General features: G+C 38.5%; 1 protein-coding gene across 1 annotated transcript; it reads right to left on the reverse strand.

Annotated features, from left to right (window-relative positions):
• Positions 1-1,398: 1,398 nt before the first annotated feature.
• Positions 1,399-21,556, reverse strand: ophn1 (oligophrenin 1). The gene is made up of 24 exons (XM_026328998.1): positions 20,893-21,556; positions 19,659-19,754; positions 19,170-19,231; positions 17,813-17,884; positions 16,599-16,700; positions 16,397-16,507; positions 16,087-16,191; positions 15,864-15,993; positions 15,634-15,734; positions 15,347-15,438; positions 14,137-14,215; positions 11,629-11,662; positions 11,434-11,496; positions 10,750-10,824; positions 8,125-8,209; positions 7,614-7,672; positions 6,995-7,100; positions 6,696-6,855; positions 6,102-6,249; positions 5,069-5,377; positions 4,617-4,776; positions 4,288-4,338; positions 3,132-3,177; positions 1,399-2,985 (listed from the first exon to the last, which is right to left on the reverse strand). Exons 1-24 carry the CDS (start codon positions 21,044-21,046, stop codon positions 2,980-2,982), a joined length of 2,406 nt encoding a protein of 801 aa, XP_026184783.1. The 5' UTR covers positions 21,047-21,556; the 3' UTR covers positions 1,399-2,979.
• Between the last annotated feature and the right edge of the window lie 1,885 nt (positions 21,557-23,441).

Here is a 23,441-nt window from a genome sequence, read left to right on the forward strand (position 1 = left end):
TTTCACTTTGAATGAAAATGTTAACTTTTACTTGAGTGTAATAATGAAAGCAGGGCAAGAGGGCAAATTAAACTTGGCAAAAAAAAAATATGAAATAAGATTTAGACCTTTCCAAGGTCAGTTACAACTTTCTTAGTTTTTCAACCAACTATCTGTATAATCCTGGAATAACAAGAAATCAGGAAATGTACCACAGAGGAAAATTAGTAAGAGTGGTGCCATTAATGGACAAGCTATTAAATGAGTATCAGATGCTAGTTTGTTGCCAAAGTAGTGGAATGTATTAGCACCAAATAGATTTAATCTAAGCTTGGCTGCCCAGTAATCAGCATGCTGGCTTCAGCAAGAACACATATTCTTTTGTTCACGTGTGGGCTTCCCTGCTTGACAGTGTTTCACGTAATTCACTGAAGCTCAAGGCCATTATGGCATTAAATCAGTGAGGGAGTTTCCGACAGTCTCTGATGTGGGCCAACCATCCAGTACTGCTAAGCTGGTACAATAGCTGTAAGAAATCGAGGTGCAGGCTGGTGGATGAAAAGGGCAGAGGTGAGGAGGAATGGCTCCGGCTGGCAGTGGAGGCTGGAATGCGGCGGGAGGAGTGGAGAGAAAAATAAATACAATGTCCAACTGCAAACAAGCTTTTACTGTAATACAGATAACCACTGAGTGCTAGGAAGTATTTTGATCCTCCTTTACATTTGGAATTACATGGGAAGGTTTGTGTTGTAAGTGTTTTACTGACCTAGCATTTTGAAAATGTCTTTAATTAACATTTGGGTGGAATAAAGGTCATATGTCACCAAGCCATATGACCAGCTATACTTCACAAAGACAACGTGGTTGAGGACTAGAAAGTTTTTTGGGATCTCACAATGTTAAGTGTTGGGCCTAAGTAACTTGCCAACAATAGTTATATCTGCATACAAAAAACCTGTGAAGAATGAATAACTTGGTTGTCACAGAGATGACTACAACTAAATGATTTTTAAAAAAAAATGTAATTCACCTATTTCCACTGATTAACCATGATCAGTCAGTAGCCAAACCTGCCTGAACATTTATATTGAGTGTAGACAATCAGGCTTGTAGGTGTCATTCTAAGTTATATCGTTACAGTAAATGTTTGCTAAATTAAACAGCCCTAAGATGATTGGACCAGCTTAAATATACTGCATGTAGCAAAATCTATGTTACATACTCCTCTTGGATTGAACGCCTTGAATACTTGTGAGCAAAAAAAAAGAACACAAAACCCTGATTTTAGTATATTTACACTTTGATGGCATATGAGTAATTTCAAACAGCATCCTGGCGAACTGAGGAGAGATGGGATTAAAACACTGTGCAGTAAATAAGTAATACACCTTTAATTGCTGAAAATATTAATGAGTCATGTTGAGATCTGTTTGTGTTTATTTTCCTTTTTAAAGACCAGACATCAACCAAAATTTTAAAGTTGGGTTATAAAATTAACATAACTAGTTTAAGAGCAAAGACAAGACATAAAAAATGTCAAAGAAAAACCACTGAAGTGTTATTTTCACATATTGTAACATATTGACCTGCTTTGAGGTGCAATAAATTCATCGTAAACATCGAGGCCTCTCCTGTACAACTCGACCTACAGTACCTACAAGAGGTAAAAATTGAGCGACATCAAGGTCAGAAGTGAGGGAATGTGTACCTTTGGGTGGTTTTAAAAAATCTCTAGTAAACTAACACCAGCAATATGTTCAGTGCAAATTCAAGCTACACTGACTGTTATACACACACACACTCTGTAGCAAGTGCTTTTTGAAATCCTTTTAAAAAAAAAGTGACTTATGTTGACTGTCGAGTTACAGCTTAACTGCAATAAACATTAAAATATTACTTTGAAATAGAATAGCTAAAATAGACAATTACCTCATAGCAAGATGTAGCTTAATCTGAATCCATTTTGTCCAGTTAACAGGATTTTTCTCCTTAATATTTCTTTTACGTGTTTGATTGTTTAAAGGTGCAATGTGTAAAATGTGAAAGATTTAGCGGTATCTAGTGGTGAGATTGCAGAATGCAACTTCTGAGCACCCCACACTCCCTGACCCTGTTCCAGGTGTGAGGGAGGGTACGATGGCCATCACATTAAAACAAAACCTGATTCCCTGTCTAGAGCCAGTTTTGGTTTGTGGGCTACTGTAGGAACATGGCGACGCAACATGGCTGCCCCTGTGAAAGGAGACCTGCTCCCTATGAAGATTTAAAAGGCTCATTCTCAGATTAAGAAAATGCAACTGCCGGTATTTTTTAGTGATTACACAATAATGGCTATATTGCATTTCTGCAAACAGATTGCTCTTACACATTGAACCTTTAAATACTGAATTACAATATTTGGTGGCTGCCACTCTTTAAGTGGACTCACTGAAATAACAAGCACTCATTTTTAGCTTAATGAATTACATGGCCATAAAATCTAGATGTTAATATTTAGATAAACATTTTGACACTAGTAATGATCAAAATAATTAGGTTAGTTTCAATCAATCATTTTGTGTTCTTTGGAGATCTACTTCACACTGCTGAAAGAAATTTAAGAACGTAGACAAGTGATAACCAGTTACAGCAGTTAGTTTCCATTAATTGGACAAGAGTCATTCAAACTGTTTAACACCATAAATTACTAAGTGTTGTGATGTAATGTGATAAACTTGAGGGATTGGGTAAAACAAGGAAAGACAAAACTTTTACTCTATGCTAACTTTGGAATAATGATCAAACACTTACTTCCCAAGCTTCAGTTCTACTGTGCTGTCGTAGAACTCAACCTTTACCATTAAAAATTAAACAGAGCCAAATAAATCCATTCACTTCTTTTGAGCCATTTCCTCCGTCTGTCCAACAAGATAAAGTTCATTAGCGATGACTCCCTCCAGCTTGGTGTGCGCCCAGCAGCATACATAGAGGTCACATGACGTGGTCTAAATCTCCTCAACTTCAATTCTAAGTAAACATAACAAAGACAATCAGTCTCACGTATGAAAGTAAACTTTCACAAAATATTTTTTTAATTACACCAATACACTGAGACAGACTTAACGATATACACCACACTGAATAAGTACACACTAAATTATTGTAAAGCTCACCTCCTTTTTTACATTTGTCACTGTTGTTGATGGAGAGGCCAGTGGACTAAATTAGAAGAGGAAAAAAAAAAAAAAAAACAACTACGTAAATTACAAACCTATTTATGGTTTACAGCACAGTTTCAGCCTAACCACCAGAACCCGTTGATCTTCCAGGTTCACTGCATGTCATGTTAGATGAATCTAAGAAAGTCTCGGTTGTAACAGCTGCCAGACCATGTCAGGATATTTTTTTCCAAATGCCTGGTGAGCTGCAGAGTTATGATTACAGTTAAAAGTTATTTAATACTATTCTGAAACATATGCTGGTCTGTTGCTCATTATAACCACCTGCTCCCAGGGCTAACAACTATATTTTCTCAAATCTGATTTCAATAACACTGTATTCAGACAATATTTGTATTGTTTGCTGTTTTTTAAAAAAAACTCTGTTGCTCATAGACAACCCATTCAGAAGGTCCAACTTTTTCAGCTATGGGGTAACAATTGCAAAACTCACCATCTGTTCTTTTTATTTCCAAAGGTCAAATACAAGCCTTATATATATGCAGTGTGTCCTCTTTGAACATGTTAATGTTGACTCTAAATTGTGTGTAATGTTGATACAGGAGAATAAAATAAAGGAAGAGAAACTCTCTTAGATAAAACTCCCACTAACTCTTTCCACACACGATGTTCTTGTTTTACAAGCCTTCATCCCTGCTTGTGCAGGGACCTCAACTTGGATCATGCAAACAAGTAGTAAAAGAGCAGATATGTTTGTTTTACGCCTCACAGCGGCATCATAATATAAGCCAAAATGGGACGGGTTTCAGGTAAGAACAAAGCCAGCGCGAACACATACAACAGCTCAGCACACACACACAGGGGTGTATTGTATTTGTATCATGTAAGCGCCTGTGGACTCGAAAAGGGAGTAAACTAAATAAATATATTATTCACAGTCTGAAAAGTGGTAAACAACTGTAATGACTAAGTATTTATCTTTCTAATAACATTTCTTCCTTAACTGACCGAAATAAAAGGGTATTTTAATGCCATTACAAATAACGGTCATTCTAATGATTTACATCTTTTGTTGTGGTTTTATTAGTCTCCATCTGTTTTTCTTTGTAAAAAAAAAAAAGAAGAAAAAAAAAAACTGGCTTGTACATACCTGCCAACTTGCTTGGAGGCATTTTCAAAAAACTTAGCTTTAGAGGCAACACTGCAGAAAAGAAGGAAATAGACATGTTGGTATTGTGCATTAAAACACACTTATAGTTATTTTACAGTCTTCCTCATCCCCCGTAAGTAATTTAAAAAGCCAATCAGGCCCCTGGAGTAAACATGATTCTTGTATGTTCCTGCTGATTCTGAAACACATCACTACACTTTAATCACATCCAGTGGTTTAATCTTTATTGGTCCTCTTGACCCTGATTGCATTTGCAAAACTAAAAGCTTTTTTAAGTGGCTATAGTCTTATTTTAAAAGAGCACTTACTAGGATGTGGCCGTGGCCGGGGCCGTGCCCTCGCTGCTTGCTGCAGTTTTGGGCTTTTGTGGAGCAGGTTGTCTGCAGGGGGGCTCAGGAGGCCTGACTGGGGGTCTAGAAATGGTATGTTTCTCTGTGGATCTTGTTCTGGTCAAACCTTCTGAGTCTCCTGAAAAACAAAAACAACGCTTCACTTTCATGTAACAGTGCACAGGAATTTTCCAGGTGTAATTAAGTAAATGAAAGATAAGGTTATGATAACTTAATTTAAATTATTATTGTCTTTTGGTGACAGAATATACAACTTAACTATTTTCTGGGCATTTAACTGAATCCTAAGTCAGTTTTGCCTTAAATTATAATACTCTTGTTATACTTTTAACTTTAAATCCTGTAAAGCTTTAAGATTTCATTTACCGACACTATGATTTTCATCTACATACACACAGAGTTTGTCATACCTTCTTTGTTAGCTGATGTGCCCTTAGGAGTTGGTCTTCTGTTCTGGAAGGATGATACTCTGGTCACATAGACTCCAGACTCCCCATTTGCCGCTGAAGTGGAATCCGGCCTTTCCTTTATATCGTCTGTCTTCCCAACGTCAGAGTCTGAGTATCTGTCCTGGCGGTTAGCTGGTCTGGGCATCAACAATTGTCTTGGAGGAGGTTCTCTTGGAACAAAGGGAGTACAGCTTGCAGGTTTTGTCCGCTGCAGGGGAATGGGATTCACTGAGACATCCTGATCCACAACAGAGCTGTCATCCTGCCCATCTGTTGCACAGAAACAACAATAATTACAGATGAACATTGAAAGAACAAATGTGATAGGTTCGTCCTGTCTAATTGCAACCTAATGTTCAGTGTGCAAGATCAAAAAGCGGGAATAATGTACTAAAGGTCACATATAACAATGGAATGCAAATAAATATCAAAGACAAAGTTAAACTGCAACAACTACTGGGACAGCACACAGTAACCAATAAACAACACACAATCAAACTTTGGATTAATCACTTGAGGCCACTTATTTGGCTATACCAAGTAGTAAACTGAGAACAATTAAATACCACACAACAGAGAGAGGACTAGCTGCAGATGCTGCAAAATTCTTTGCCACAGTGTATAAGAGGATGTAATCACACTCAGTTAACAAGGGATTCAAACAGACAGAAAATTAGATGATGAAACCTGAGGTAAAAAACACTAATGTGAGATAAAAATGTAGAGTAGATATGTTTATTTGTACTTGAAATTTAAAAAAAAAAAAAAAGCACCACAGGAATGTCTGTCAACATTTCAAGATAAAACAATAAAGAATAAAAACCACAGAAAACCACATTTAAAAATCTGTTGAGAAATGACTCTACAGATGTGCCGTGGTAGAAACGGTCCTTAAATTTTTTTCACAACTTTAAAACTAATGATCCAGCAGAGACAGGATGGGATGAGGATGAGGATGATGACAACAGTCAGGCCAAGAGAGGCTAATAATTACTCTCTGCGTGCTGGAAGAGCTCATGAGCAAGAGGCTGATAAACACGAAGTGGCCGTTTGGAGATTGTGATGGGTTGCCGCTTTCTTGGCGTGATCCGCGGAGGGGGGACAGGTGGGGTAGAGATGTCCTCTGGCCTTTGACTGAGGATCTATAACCACAGGAAAAAAAAAAAGTTACATTGATACTTTGGTTCACTGGCCTTTAACAAAACTTTAAACCTTTAATTTTGTTTAAAAAATTTTATTAAGAGCAGGAAGGGTAAACTAATGCCCTGAGAGAAACAAGGAAAATCCAACAAAACATGACCAGGTGAAGCTACAATACTTGTGGTTTTTCTGAGCATCTGTTGGTTCCAGTAGGCACTCAGATCTGTTTCATCCCAGTAATCTTTGAGCAGATGTTAACAATAATATTTAAGCTGTTTCAATCTTTCAAACTGTGAAACCAGCAGATAAAAAAAGAGAAAGAAATATCTCTCGCAAGCAAAGACAGAGTGAAAGAACAGACAGAAAAAGGGGGATAGTTTTTGTATTTTCCAGCAGGTCGACATATTCCTTGATAAAAAGCGCTTACTTAGATCCTCTCACAACGTACCGTTTTGTAGTCCTCAATCAGAATCTCCACGACAATATTTTGGAATTTAATATCCAGCATGGCCGCCACAGTCTCCTCCTTTGCCCTCATGAGTGTAGGTCCAAAGATAACAGCCATGTTTGAAGGAGTCATTAGGTTTTCGTTGCTGTGGCTGCACACACTGTGAACAAACATCAAGCTGAGCTGGACAAAATGTAACTAAACTGTCAGAACAGGCAGTGACACATTATCCATTTCAAAGAGAGTGTAGAGAGAAGTAAAAAGAAGTAAAAATCACAACAAAGTAGACTAGCACTTACTTGACTAAGTGTTTAATTAGCATCTCCAGCATCTCCCGATTTTCCTCTGGTAGTTTGTAGGTGAGTGAATGAATTTCACTCAGTCTAAAGTCTAGATTATCTGACTCTGTAACACAAAGACAACACAAAGTTACCAAATGGAAGAATTTCAAATAATGGAATATATAAAGTTCATAAAATATGGACAGTTTCTCTGCACTGACTGCAGACCTTAAACGTAAAAAAGTCAAACACATTTGCTGTGAAAGAAAAAAGACGCCATCTTGAAAATAAATATTCCTCTATATTTCTTTCCATTTACATGAGGTCAGTAAAAAAAACTTTTACATAATAATGGAATAATTACAAATTCAGGTACACTGATATACTAATGGTCAATGCAACAGAAATTACATGGTTATATATGGTCCTTATGCTTCTATATGATCATTACAATGTGATGGCATGAGGCTGATGAAAGTAAGAAATTAAGACGCACAGCAATTTCATAATTACTACCCAAACTGTCTGAAAACATAACCAGAAATTTACACAGTGCAACAGAGAAATACTTTTCCCTACTGACTTCTAACAACCACCCCGAGTTTTAGCACAGGATAATTTCCCAAACATGTCTTACTTGCAGCACACATGAGCTCTCTGTGTAGACTGTAGGTCATGAGAGGTTCCGACAGACTCCTGCAGATAAACACACTCATAAACACAAGTGCAAGAATATATGCATTATAGCTCACCACATCAAACACAAGAAAAGCAAAAAGCAGCACTGCTCTTTGACACAGTTACACTAAAAAGCACTCAGAGTGTAATCTCTGTTAAAGCTGCATTTGTTATTTTAATAACAGCAAATTGTTGCTAATGCGCATCTGGATCCAAGTCTACACCACATGACCGGCGATCATGCAGAACATGCAGAGCTAATACCTCAGAATATTAGGTCTCTATACAATGATGAATTGTGCAAAATGTCAAGGAAGTCAATGCTGTAAAATGTATCTAATTATTAATTTAAATTATATTTTAATTCAATTGAAAAATATATAATAGACTGAAAATTACAACTGTTCTAGTAAAGAACAGCTAGAGCGCACTCCTTCAACTATACCATTTTTATTCACACACAAACACACCTTAGATAAAACTTCAATGCACTTGTGATGGTTTTAGCGTCCCAGTTGCTGCTACAGAGATCCACATTTCCTGGGTTTGTGGGGTCTATGGAGGAGCAAATCAGAACAAACAAGCAGAAAATATTCAATGCAGTTGGAATATTATAATGTTCAGAGCCAAAGTAAACAACCCTGAAAACAACCTGAGATAAGTACTTTGACTGATAAAGGTTATTGGCAAGCTGTGACATGTGATAGCGCTAATTAAAGATATGCAACATGGGGCTATGAATTCATTAAAATATATGAAAAAATTGTGTATTTTTTTTAATTACAAAAATCAAGGTTTTTATCATGTGAGGCAATTTGTAATGTCCCAGTAGGAAAAGTTGGCATGTAAATGAAAGGGATGATGGGTGATTTCCATTTAGCTGGTTCAGTTTCAAGATTCTGGTATTGTACGCACTCACTGTCACACTGCCACGACTTACTGGGACTTTTGAAAAGTTGAACAGAACAGAACCGTCATCAATGTCCTGTTTTATTATGTAAAAGTCTACAGTTAAAAAGGTCTACAGGTGATAAAGCGTTCAAAAAATATAAATTAAACCTGCAATTTTGCCACATTTTAGGTTAATATGGCAAAATTATTAGCAAACAGTTACTTATTTACATATGCAGAAAATATGTTCATTCATCTGTAGCTGTGTTTGTGTCCACTGGATGAATGTAAGTCCAATATTCATATTCTGTTTAGCTCAGTTTTTTGGTTTTGATAAAATCCCTTAAAACAAAACACCCAAGGTAAGATGCATTTCCAGAGGGCACCAACATTTTCTATTAACATTCAAGGCCTATTACTGAGAGCCCCAGCTTCAATAGCTCTTCTATTAAAACCATCTCCATCAGCAACAGACTGAATGTCCCACTTTGTGGAGCTGTATACACCACCTGGTCCTTTTTCTATTATTGGAAGAGATTATCTCAGGCCTTGTAAAACTGATTTTTCCTGTTATCGTTTAACTAGAGTCTTTCTGGCACAGGTTGTGCATAAACCTACTCACTGCGGCAGTTACACTTTAGACTTGATTCCAACTCACAGGATAGTGGTTTCTGCCCTGACTGCTATGGCTCCTAGAAGTAGAATCACTACTAATACTACTACTATCAAAAGTTTAGATGCACTTTCCCCCACAGAGTTGAAAGAGAATATGTGTCCAAACCTTTCACCGGTAGTGTATTTCAGCAATATCTGCCAGGCCTACGTATATATGCAAATATATTTGCAACACTCTGCACTCGTCTGTCAACTTTGGTTGTGCAGCAACAAGCCCTGTTGTACAGATGATAAAAAGGCCTCTTTTTTATTACTAAAACTGGAAGCATTTCACCTCCAATGGCACAAGTGTGTTCTGAGTTTTCTCTGTCTGCTGGATTGCGACAGATTGGGATAAAATTACCTAAATTCACATAAAATTGAGCTGCTGGCCATTGCCCTGGCCCAGTACAGACACCAGTTTGATCATTTAACTCTTGCCAGCTAGGTGATTTCTCAAAGTCTGACAGCCAGGAATTTGATTTTTCCCTCTCTTTGACTTTACACATTAAAGACCACCAAGACCACCAAGGCCATTTTTCTTCACCTTCATAACATACCTAAAAGCCACACTTTTCTTTTTGTCCATGGCAGATGAAGAGACACTAATTCACGATTGTGTCATCCTGACTTGATTATTGCAGTTTTGAGGCTACTATTAAAAGTTAAAAGTCCTCAGATGGTTCAGAAAGCTATAGCTAGAATTTTAACTGAATCCAGAAAATCTCACAATGTTACGCCACTTTTAGCTTCCCTTCATAATTATCCATAATAATTATTTCACATCAGATTTCAAGATGCTTGTAATGGCATGTACAATCATGAATGGGCTTTCCCCTTCACACCTGCCTGATTCCTGATTATATTCAACCCCATGCCCTCAGATAACAGGACTCCTTTCTGTCCTGGGAGTAAAGATCAAGTTAAGTCTATGGACTTTTCCCATTGTACCACCTTCTTCTGGAACAACCTCCCTGGTGACAACAGACTGACTGACTCATATGGAAAGACATGGAAATACAAATTTAAAACTTTTTATGTTTTAACTTTCAGTTAGCACCCCCCCCCCCTTCTTAAGCTGTCTGAACTGGACCATCAACCATCCTTGGACCTATCTCTCTCTCCACCCGCTGGCAGTGTTCTCATTCCAGATGTTCTGGGTCTAGCTCTCTGTCCTCCAGTAAGCCTACCCTCTTCCTTGCCTCTCTCCCCTTGTGTTCATATTGTCCTTCTGTCTCTCTCCTATATGTGAGAATGCTGTGTATGTGTACTATGTCTTCTTTCCAGGTCTTCATAATGGAGAGAGGGTCATATGGTTCAGGTCCAGTTTAGGGGTCTAAGGCCAGAGGGTTTATCACATGCTGTACAGTTAATAAAGCCCCTTAAGATAAATTTGTGATAATAGGCTATATGAATAAAATCTGGCTTTATGCCCATTCTTCACAAAGATGAAGAACCTTTCATGTTAAAGAGTCAACTAGATGAGCATAATTGAGGAAAACTAATTGAACGGACAGCTACAGCACAGATTTAAAGGTTTATGTCCTTACCAAAGAAGGCATTTAAAAGCTTTTGCACTTGGATGTTGCTGCCAACTGTTCTGTACACTCCTTCTTGTGTCAGTCCTGTAAAAAGGAAAAGGGGGAGGTAAAAATAAAAATAGGGAGAACAATTCTGGACAAATACAGAGCAGTGGAAATGTACCACATGCTTCTCTTTAGAGCCTGCATGAGCCAGAATTAAGATACAGATGTTCTTTCCTGATTATTCCCTGGCATTTACCTAGCTAGTCTGTGACTGAACAATGCTCCTTGCTTGCATCATGAGCCTGAGTACCTTATTCCATTCTTGTAAGATTGATAACCCTACTAATGAGGCATATTGTAACATTACAATTATAAAGGTTACGCCTGTCTTCAAGAAACTGTTGAGATATTGATTTTTGAACATGCAGTGACAGCAAGAGGAAAGAGACTTTACTAGACTTTACAGAATAAGCAAGGGATAAAGATATGATGATTAAAATTCGTATTACTGTCTTATTATTTCAGGTTGATGATTAAAATTCTTATTATCTGATGATTTCAGGCTAGAAGAATTGTAATCCAAGACATTTTTCCTGACAGCAGCCTGCATCAGTGGCATATAAAAACTGCATCTGTAACTCAACTACTCCCCCTTAAGGGCAAGTAAGCAAACTATTACAACTGCAGACAGCTGGGATAAACCTTTACCTTCTGTTTCAACATAGTTGATGCACTTTCGCACAAACTTGAATCCAATTTCATTCAGTTCCACTGTGAAAGTAAAAAGATGTTCTCACTGTTTCAACATAAATACAGATGCATTCACTGACACAAGGTAAACCAAATAAAAGACACACATCATGTCCCAACTTCAGACTTTGGGAATAATGATGACTGACTTACTTTCTGCTTGCTTGTGAATTGGGGAATGATAGATCTGAAATGGAAAAAAATGTAAACATAAAGTGCAGCCTGAGGAGACTATGGAAAAACCGACTACATTGTAATTAATGAACATGCTCTTCCTAAAACTAAAAATGAGATGATGGTAACATCATGATGGTGCAAGGGCTCCACTGAAACCAACTTAAAAAGCCAACAACAGTTAAAAGGAATACTGACACAATTTTCCAGTGAACATTTAACAGATGAGTTGACTCAAACTACATAAAAGTAATAACAGAATTTGTGTCTAGTGAAAGACTCTTGAATCAAAAGCAAACAAATGAAATGAACTCAGTGGAGTCCTAGTGGCAATTTGGCAACCTCGTATTATGATATAGCTAATATTATAACAATTATATGATCACAGGAATAGTCACCAGTAACTCATACCCAGAACATCTTACTCAGAGACCAATCAGTCACTGCCAGATGTGGATGGATTTTTATCAAACACAGTCTAATTCTTTCCCTAAAATAGCTCACTGGCCTCCCTCCTAATTGATGTTCAGATATCAGGGCCAGCTGCAGAGTAGCTGGAGACCCTAGACTGTTGCTCAAGGACGCCTCAGCAAGGCGGCTGAAGTGTAAAAAAAAAAAAAAAATTTTTTTTTTTTTTTTTTAAAATCACTGTAACACCCTGTAACTGATTTAAAACTGAGAAGAGAACAACTACAAAATGACCTGTCATACTGCTTGTTAATACTGATTTCTCAGCTTTACTGTGGGAGGAAATTACTTCACTTCTCACAAACATTAACAGTAGCTGAGTGTTATGCTTCAGCACTGTCAAATCTGATCTATGGATACAAGGACAATGACGCTACAGTGAAAGAAATTACTGACAGTTTTATATTTAACTGACAGTTTCCATTTCACTTGCTAAAAAAAAATTGACAGGATGTCCTGTTGCTTAGGAAACTTTGTTTTCATCCCATGGTTTAAAACCAGATAGTTTAAAAAACCTGCCTGATGGTGATCTTTGAGTGCAGAATTACATTCCTTATTTTGGCACACTAGTGCATGTCAGACACTTCTTGGCTTGGAGATTTTCCAAAAAAGAACCTTACGGACTGTAATGGATAAATTGGCTGCCTGTGGAGATGGGTGTCAGCCTAGTTTTGTTTTGAGAGCTCCTGGGGGATGTACACAAGACCACTGAAATAATAGCCAAAGTGTTTACTAGAACAGCGGGTAACAATCATTGTTATTATCAACTCATTTGCAGATAATTTTCATTATTAACACTTTTGCCCAAAATCAGGATTGGCTAAAGCACGAGGAGACGTCATCGGCGGAAAGTCCTCACATTTCAGAAGCTGGGACCAGTGAATATTTGTTATCTTTGTTTGAAAGAAAAAGACTAGACAAATGATCTACTATCAAAACAGTTGCACATCATTTTTCTTAATTAACTAATTGTCTTTATAAATTGGCTTTATTGTCTAAGTGTGTATGTTGATACAAGAGAACTATATTAACCGTACATTGCTCAACAAAGTTTTGTGCATCTGAGACTGACAATAAGATCGAGAATAAGCAATGTGTTCAGAAAGAACCATAAGACATATTGTACTATATAAATCCTTACAAATATATATATTTATATATAAAATATATAAAGCCTATGTATATGTACATATGTATGCCTATATATAAAGAAATATACAGTGTCACTATGGCACCTTGAAGTTCCCCTATTTTAAAGGGTAAAGGCCAGTCAAAGTGCACACACAGAGTTGATAGGAAGGAAAACATTAGCTTACAAATAAAACTCAGACTGAAGCTCAGGGGACTCTGCAGACATGGCAGTAGCACAGAACAGTGCATCTTTTATTGCAAATATCTGTGCTAATTTAGTGAGTTCTTGTGAAAGTAGCACAGGAGGAAGTAGCACCCAAGAGGGCACCGAAAAGTGTGCCTTCTGTCATTTTCACATCCTCTAAGAGAAATTATTTGTTTTGTCTACAATTCACAAGATAGCCATCTTTAAAACATGAAGGAGATCTGAAAGAGAAGTGCAGAGGGAACCACTGAAAGCAAAAAAAATCTTTGCTAGCTAAGGCACTTATTTCAATGCCATCAAACCTGAGAATACAGACCATGGCATGGCAGATCAACACATCAGCAGTTTCTACAAGGAGGCTTCAAGTGAACATGATTTTAAGACCCAAACAAATCACACAGTGTGAATTCAACTCTGAAAGTATTAAGACTAACCAGGTGCCACATTTAAACACACAGTGTTGGGTTAAAGTCACCAATAATGATTGACCAATAATAATGAGGCCATAATGAGATCAGTCTTGCCTGCACCCTGCAGTGCTTACTAGATGTCAAATGTGAGTTGTCACTTGCCTTAAGTGAATGATTTTAGAAAAACACAGCTAAAAAGCATTTTCCCTAAACTAAATAAATAGCATTTAATTAACTGTTCTAAATGAGATGAGATCAATAAATGAAACTCACAGGCTCTTTTCCATCCATGGCCTCCATCCACAACTTCCTGTCTCCCTCTGACAGAGCCTGGAATGTGACAGGTGTGTTTCTATGGAAACAGTAACAAAACGCCATTAAAGAGGCAAAGGTTGCAATGAAATTATTCAGTCACAGGATGTGCTGCTACAGTTTCCAGCCATTGTGAACATTTAGCTTTTTTAAGCTCTTACACACCATGGAGTGTCCAGATACACAAAAAATAACAAGAACACCACAAGAAGAAGGACTTAAAGCTCTTTGAAGCAACTGGTTAAGTCCTTTGTGTCCACGGTGGAAGAAGCACATAGAGATAAAGTAGACCAATGTGTGGAGATGACGAAACTCGACGACAATCTGTTTACTAGAGAATCAACAAAATCAGTGCCAAATTTTACAGCTTCTAGGCTGCTGAATCAATTGTTAACTAAAACAACTGTGCTCCGAGTTTAAAGCCCTGTCTGCCAACTTCACTTATCAATATACTATAAAACCTTACAAAAACTGTCCCCAAAAATACTTTCCTGTCAACTTTGACAGTAAAACAGATAACTCGGACATCTACAGGAGCCACTGGCAGAGGATGTGTTTGTGATCAAATACGTTTTTTACCTAAAAAGGTAACACTGGTTCATTCATTTCTTGTAAGGTTAAAGATCAGGGTCAGGCAATAGCACCAATAACAATTCAGGGACATTCAGGCCATCAATTACTTGCCTTGAGCTGTCAACCTTACCTTCTGCACTATACAGCACTGCCACCTTGAGTTTATCAAACAGCCAGCTACGTTGTTGTTCAGTTCACACACTGATACAAATTAGCTGATCAGCATTCAGAGGCACTTTCAAGTGTTATAATTCAAGCAGCTTTTAAACCTTTAAAACACCCTGTCGACACTCTAAACATCTCTACGGATCTTCAAATCCAATAGCAGAACAGCCGAAGGCACCTGTGTCTATTAAAATGCATTTAGTACTGATTGGCCTGCTTATATAAATATGAGCTTGTTGTGTTTCTTCCCCTGAAATCACTGAGCTTGCCATCTGTTTCTAGCACTCGCTCATTGTTTAGGGACTGTTTGGGCTACAGTCCATTTAGCCCTCACTCTCTGTCCTTGTAAACCACCTGTTCACCTCGCTGCCTGAACCTGTTTATCCCATAGGGCTTTTGTGTTGCCTCATCTCTCAGATTTGTTTGTGCTAACCTCTCGTTAGTTTCCACGTCAAAGCAAAAGCGCTTGTCTATGGATTCCGTCTTCCGGCGGATGCAAAATTTCAGTGTGAGCTGCGTAGGGCCCTGCAGTAAAAGAGTGAAAAGTTGGAAACTGGTCAGTATGTGATGGGATCATGGAGAAGACTATAATAAAGCAAGAATCTGAAGAAATAAATTGGTTAAAGACGTGGATGTTACAGCTTTACAAGTATACATACTTGTCTGGGACTATGTAATGGATAAGTAGTTATAATGACATATTTCGTGTCAGGGAAGCACCTGCTTGGTTGTGGACTTCTGCTCACAAGGCACCATGACTAGCAGTCTCCCCTCCTTGTGATACTTGCAGTAATATTTGACCCATGTCATACCCAAAGCCCCTGTTGGATAGGGAAAAAAAAACAAACAAAAAAAAAAACACACAGGACGGAACTCGTCAGAAGGATTTCAAGCATCAGCCTGTACCTGTACAAGTGCCAGGGTTCTGTGTAAATATCTACTACACTTACACTTCTCTTGACAGTACAGATAACCCTCCATTGGCAGATATTGGTGCATTTTACAGATCTGGGATGGGGGTTTCATTCTTTTCATCAGTTCCTCCATCTCTTCACGAGTGCTCTCATAGTGGTTTCTTGTCTGCAGGCAAACCCAGACAGCATTTATCGACATTCGATTAAAGTACATTAAGTCTCATTAATGGCATCAATTGTTGCCAGTAACATCACTTACGTTCTGCAGGCTGAGCTGCAGCTCCTGCTTATAGGGCATGAAATCCTGAGTCATCTCAACTGTCAGGTTGTTGAGCGTTAAAATGCTGTGAAGAAATGCCAGCACCTGTCCAACCAAAGCATGAATTACATACCTGAAACTGGTGTTAAGATCTGTCAAAACAAAAACCTTTCTCGTGAAGAACGAATGATTGGCTACTGGAATTCTGTTTTGACAAGCTTCTTTTACCCAAGATGTACAGTATCTTTTCTCTCAACATATGCACACGTGGGAGCAGAGAGGGGACCAGAGGACCAGAGACTGTACTCACCGGTTCCACCACATCAAACTTTTTCCTGTCCTGCACCTGATGGATCTGGTAAACATACTCCACTGACGATTCATAGAAGTTCACTCGCTCTTTGTCCAAGAGTTCATCTGCCTAGAGTGAAGAAGAAGCTGTGGCATTTAGATGCTTTCAGTTCTACATTTCTCCATGTGAATTATGTAAAAAGCTGGATGCACCAACTGACCTCTTGAAGTTGACTCTCTTTCTTCTTGGCAGATAGATTCAGGTGTTTGTCCAACAGGGAATAATATTTTTCACTCTCTTTCTCAAACTTCTTTTTCTTTTCCTGCAGAACAGATGTATTATTCGTTAAGATAAGGGTTCTCCTCTCATACAAATCATGAGCTGCTCACAAGCATCAATTATATCAAGACTTATAGTTATATAACAATATTTGAGAACTTGAAGTCTGGTAATATTGACATATTCTTGTTTTTACTTAAAAACAATAAACAAGGATTACTTAAATGTGTTAAAAAAAAAAAATTAAAAAAAAACTTCAAATGTACCAAGATACTTACTGAGCAGAAAATCTGAGATGCTATATAATGGAGACACTGCTCCTACATTATTTCTGTACTGCAATTTCTTACTTATCAGCAAATACATGATGATGTGATAATTCAGCCTAATGGATTTAGTGGTCTGGCCAAGAAGGTTTTCAGTAGTTGAAACTGCTGACTAGCTCAGTTACTTTAAAAAATAAGCAATACAAATGGGAATTACACAACTTGTTTTAAAAAAAAGATATATACACATTGAGTCAGACGTAACACCTGCAACAGAGAATACATAAGAAACTAGTTGGCAGCTGAACACTGGAGTCTAAACAGTTAAATAGTTATATACAATAAGAATAAATTGATCAACAGTAAAAATGCCAAACACAGGAAACTTAACCTGAAGCATTGGATAAAAAGGTTAAAATCATAAGCATAAATTGTTCAAACATTTAGCTTTTGCCACCCCAGGTACTACCATTACAAATGAAACAAACCAACCAAAATAAGGCTCAGTAACTTCCTGTTTATTAAATTTAATTTAGTCTTTTCCAAATACAACCTATTTTTTCAAAATACAACAATTGGTGTCAATTGGGAATTTATTCTTACAAGACCTTTACTTTTGAAAACCCTCTTAACCTGTGCATTATTATTTTTAACTTAGTAGTTCACTAAACTTCAAAACTGCTTGACCTTCTCCAAAATGGCTTTACACATTAAATGTACAGTCAATGGAGAAGAGTATATGCGTACTATTGTTAAACATGAGTGTTTTGCACAAATTCATAAATAGAATTGGGGAAGTTTAACATCCTGTGTGGCGTGTGAGAAGCTGAGGAAGCTTATGTAAGTTATATGATAGTTTTAACTCTATATGCACAGAAACAGCACTCACTTTTGTTACTCCTATCTGCTCCTTTCTAAACTTCTCCAATGGCTTGATAAGTAGATCTGAGGCATTCTGAACCTAGACAAGGAAACACAGTGTCATTTGTTCAATGCAAAATGCAAAATATACACACACACACACACACACCCTCACACACACACACACACACCCTCACACACACACACACACCCTCACACACACACACACACACACACACACACACACACACACACACACACACACACACGTAGAAGACTCTTTAACACAGTATGTTTGTTATCCATTCTGATTATGTGTGAAGCTCAAACGTGTTCTTAAAAGTTTGGTAATAAATAGTTTCAGCTGAGCATTAACGTACTCCCAACAAGCACGATCTACCAGATACCTGTAGCTTAAAAATTAGATGTGTAAACCAGACAACCCAGTCTAACAGGAAATGCTACTCCTGATGGTATGCGCTGATGCCTTGAGTGTCAGGCCAGAGGAGCAACGAAAATGATGAGATTATATGAGTGATGACTGGATCTCAGAGGAGAAAAAAGATATGGAAAATAATAATATAAAATCTTAAAATAAAGCAAATCGGTTTAATTACAACACTGGAGCACCAGAGAATAAAATATTTAGTTATCTTTGTTTGATGTTAGCACTGACACCTCACAAGATTACGATTCAGTGTTCAATATTCACTCAACCCAGTGGCATTTCTATGTGGAGCTTGCATGTTCTCCCCTATGTATGCATGCTCGCTCTTTGGGTATTCTGGTTTCCTCCCTCAGTCCAAAAAGATTAAGTTTGGTGTTAGGTTGACTGGTGACACTAAATTGTCTCTGTGGGTCAGTGATGCAGTGATGGACAGATGATCTGCCCAGGGTGTGACCCGCCTTTCACCCAGCGTCAGTTGAGATCAGCTCCCACCGCCCCACAACCCTCAAAGGGATTGATAGTGTTATGAGATAACAGCAGCGAAGATTATAAATGTGCCAATTAGTAGGCTATATGAAAACATTACCAAAAAGGGAACAAGAAAATAAAGAGAGGAACTGAAAGCAAAATAATTAAAAGCATTTCTCTTAGCAGATGTACCCGATGCCACACACCTGCACAGACAGTGTCCAGGTCTTGTGAAAACTAATTACCATATCACAGGTGTTGATTTTGCACCATCACACACAAGCTAAAAGTTGAAATAATGGTGTGGTCTTATCAGAATGAGCCAAAACCTTTTTTTTCTGGGTAACTTCCACACATTTCCTACATTGCAGTCTGATCTTCACTAAAGGATGTGGTAATGTGGATTCTAATATCTAATGACGGTTCAAATAGGATGCTGCAATCACCATGCAGGAAACTGATAACCCACCAGCATCATCCTGTCATGTTCCACTTCCTGCAGAAGCTCAGCAAACTCCTTAAACGACTCAGCTGGGGATGAAAACAACAAAGACGATGACTGGAATAAAGACTTCACACTCCAACTTCTTCTCCAACTGTCTGACGCAGGAAACGCATTTAGAAAGATTAAAAAAAGTTACACAACTCACTTGCTCCTGTGTTTGCAAACAAACATCAGCACAGACTTTATGATGATATTATTTCCAGCTATTTTTGTACTTATTTGTCACTTATCTCTTGCCGGACGTTTCTGATGGCAAGCCTGTTTGCAACAGCCAATTATGATGTTAAACGTTTCTCATTTCATGACAAAGTGAGGAAATTTCTAACCACTGTGCTGAAGTCTGCAGTGTGATTTTCCATGCAGTGTTAATGTACAGAAGAGTCCTGCTCCAAAAAAGTCAGCCCAACACTGTGACTTTAACAACTGTCGAGCAGCATGTCTGTATTATCTTACCAATGTTAATCTCATCATCTGTCAGGGAGTCACCGATGAAGTCAAACTGGAACCCGTTGAGGGTCTGGGAAAACTTCTGCACTGCCAAAGAATAGCCTAAAAAAAAAAAAACAAACAAACAAAAAAAACAAACAAAAAAAAAACAAAATTTGGTTTAAAAACTCTGACTGAAGTGCCAAATGTCTCAGTCACAACTATAATTTTACTGCAATTTTATTGGGTTGAATGTACACTGCAGATTACTGAAACTGTGCATTTTCTTTGTTACCTAATAGGAAAGTCTAAAGTATGAAATACATGCTTGGCAGGATTCAGTAGTTCAGTTGCAGCCAGTATGTGGTCAGTGTAATATATTACCCCTGCTATGCCTGGTTTTTATTATTAAAACAAAGCAAAGCCTGTAAGATCAATACTGCAGAGCAGTCTGCCAGAGGAACTTGGCTAATACACATGGTGCCATATTTTAAAAACCCTCTTTTATTTTTCCAAATGAAACATTTTTTCCACTAACCAACTGTAATTTATGTTTCGTTCCCTCACTTCATGGATTCTTACTTTAACTGTGCTTTGTATAAGTGCATAAGCAATAAGTCCTGGTCATCCCTGACTGAGATTAAAACTTTCATGAAGATCTCTTGGTGCAGTTCACCCCAGCAACAAGCACTCGTGACCTCTAGCTATTATTTGAACTGAATGTAAGACCCTCGCCACTCTGCAGCACGACCGCGCTACCTACAATGCCAGTTTCTGTTTCCGAGGTGAAAAGCCTGGTGATTTGGAAAGCAGAATGATATCTTGGCACATTAAACAAAATAAACAGTGTTCCCCCTCATGGACCACACTGACCCAAATATCTACTCTACTGTATGCTGCCCCTGGTTCTGCTCCATACTATCAGTGGGACTGGTCCCACACTAACCAGCAGCAGATCTGTCACAGAGGAAAGTGGGGAAGTAACACATAGACACGATATAACTTCTTCCCAGCTGTTGTGCTGTATGGAAAGAAACATCTGGTTAAGATTCAGTGCTTTTTGAAGCAGGCTGTTTGGTCTTCTCCCAGGGGTGCACTGGCACCTCCCTAAATGTGCATCTCCCACCCACCCAGGACCTCGTAGGCCCTTAAAAAGGCCCCACTGATGCTCATCCCTCAACACACCGCTGGGTTTCCATGCAATATGAAAAAAACTTTAATTAGCGTCAACACAAGAGAGATAAGAAGAATTCACGCTCACCCTTGATTGCAGTGATCACACTGTTGCCGTCTTTTATCAACTCTTTCAAAAATTTGCTTGTCCTCTCCAGTTCCAGTTCATAACACTTGAGAGTCTCTCTGAACTCCGGACTGTCCAGATAGCAGTCACTAAACTCCAGAGGGGGGTGCCCCATGTTCTGCACAACTGGGTTTTAGACAACAGAAACGCTGGACTGGTTTTTAGGGAGCCACGCAGCCTACGCTCGTCTTTTTACGCACACTGGTCAACGCTGCTCCGTTCAGCGCAGAGGAGCCATGGTGTCCGTGGGAGCCTGCTCCGACCTGAACAATGAAGAGACGCGGTCTGAACCCGCTGCCGTCTTTTCCTCGTCCGAAGCGCCGCTTAAAGCCTAATTTAAGTGTATCCTAGTCTCCTGGCCACTTTTTCCTTATTGTGGTGTCGCGGCGAGAGGAGCGCTAGAATCCCTTTGGACGCGTCCCAATCCGAAAAGTTTCACACGTCTATCAAACCTCCTTCTGTCCTTTTTCTCGGTTTGAAATCACTTGTTAGTTGTTATAAAGCCAAGAGCACGTTATCAAACTGCTGAATACATTTTGTAGGACTTGTTTTTAACCTAACTGCGGTACCGTTCACATCCTTAAACCCAAGTCTCTGCTAAGACCGTACCACCAGCTGAATGGGACGTGACCAACTGGATCAGGACGTAGAAAAACCCCGTCCTTTTCACACCCAGAAAGTTCTTAAAGGGGCCGCAGCACAGCCGGAGACATTGTGGTGACTATGCTGCTTTCAGGTGTTGTGCATTCATAAATGAGCCAAAACAAATCCGTAACTAGGAAAAACAAAAAGACTTAAATGTTGTACATTTTTTAGAATTATTAGTAATTTCTCTACTCGTGAATTACAAGATCATTTTAACATTAGGCATTATGGCAAATACGTAAATAAAACGGCCCAGAAGTAAATGTCCTCACAGGTTACGCAAATATTGACACAAAGCTGCAAGTAGAAGTTGCATTGTTTAAGAGGTTACAAGCTAGAAAGCCTGCGGGCAGCTGGCCTAACAGATAGATCTAGGTGCAGAAACACCATCGCATTACCACCGTTGAGGTGCCCTTTAACAAGGCCCTTAACACCCTGCTGCTTCACTGGCCAACAGATTCAAGCTGTGGTTGCACTTGGCAGCCTCTAGTGTGAATGTGTGACAGTGAGTAGGATATATCTTATAAAGAGAGTACTGCCCAGCCAAACATCCCAGAGTTAATAAAATATAAGTTCGCTTGCTTATATTTTACCTGATCAATAATTATACTTAGTGCACTACTGTCTGTACTATCTACTAGCAGTTTATTATACATGGAGTTCTGAACATATAAGATCAGTATGATTAATCCACACTGAGACAGGTCACACCTGCATGTGGCTGGGTGTGTTCCTGCATTCAAGAGTAAGTACCATAATGTCACCTGACCTTATTGCACATACAGCTCCACCTGACTTGGTGTAAACAGAAGGAAGAAATCCAATATCAGTCAGTAGTATAAAACTATGTTGCCACTGAAATGTACTAGTGGTACCAGTAGTGGTAGGAAATACCATTTAAGTACGATATTGTCATTTGTCTCATATTAGAGTACCACCTTTGGCATAAAAGGAAATATCAAAATATGTCTGACTTCCTATATGGCTCACTGCCTGATGCTAACTATCTTAATGTATTTGCAGCCATGTTGCACACTAAACAAATTGCTGCTGGTGTAGTGTCATTCTCATCGCCTGTGACTCACTGTACATTGCTGATCCTCCACTTCAGCAGCAGTCACTCATATGTTGCAATAGCTATTAATGGCCTCCAGAGGTCATCCTTCAGACAAGGGTGAGCCTGACAAACACACACTTGATTTTCACTGCTTTAATGTACTCAAATCCACCAGTTACATAGCATGCAGAATTGATTCAGTCAAGTAGTCAGTGTGTGTGAATGTGCTGGAGGCTCAGTGATGAACAGGAGCTGTTGGTGACAGAAATAACTTAATTTATGTGCGGGTCAAAAACACAAGTCATCGTAGGGATTCAAACAGCCTTCATCTGCAAAAACAATACGAGGAATTCAAGTGATACAAAACAGGCCATGAGACAAAATCAGTTATTTTGACATCCCACAGGAATCTTTACACATAATTATATGTCCGTAACACCACTCTCACAGGCAAGAGTACTAATTAAACAAACATTACAGTCATGACATGCAGTGTAGAGCCCTGTAAAAGTGTTACAGCTGTTCACAATGTGTGTCTGAGTCTGAGTTCAAGTGCATCAAGCAGTGTGTTTCAGCGTACTTTAAAGTAAGATTATACACACACACACATAGCGGGACACTGAACAGATTTTCTATTATTCGTTGCAGGCTTATTTATCTGACCAAATTTAACATTGTGGGTTTGAGGGAAATCTTATCCATCCATCACTGATCTACTGCACTGATATGTGGTAAATTAGTTGCTTTCCACTGATTTTGATGATTCATCTTACTGCTGGTTCAAAGCTTAGTTGCTACCAATAGCGTC

The sequence above is a fragment of the Mastacembelus armatus genome, chromosome 14 (assembly GCF_900324485.2).
Source record: "Mastacembelus armatus chromosome 14, fMasArm1.2, whole genome shotgun sequence".
Taxonomy (NCBI): Eukaryota; Metazoa; Chordata; class Actinopteri; order Synbranchiformes; family Mastacembelidae; genus Mastacembelus; species Mastacembelus armatus.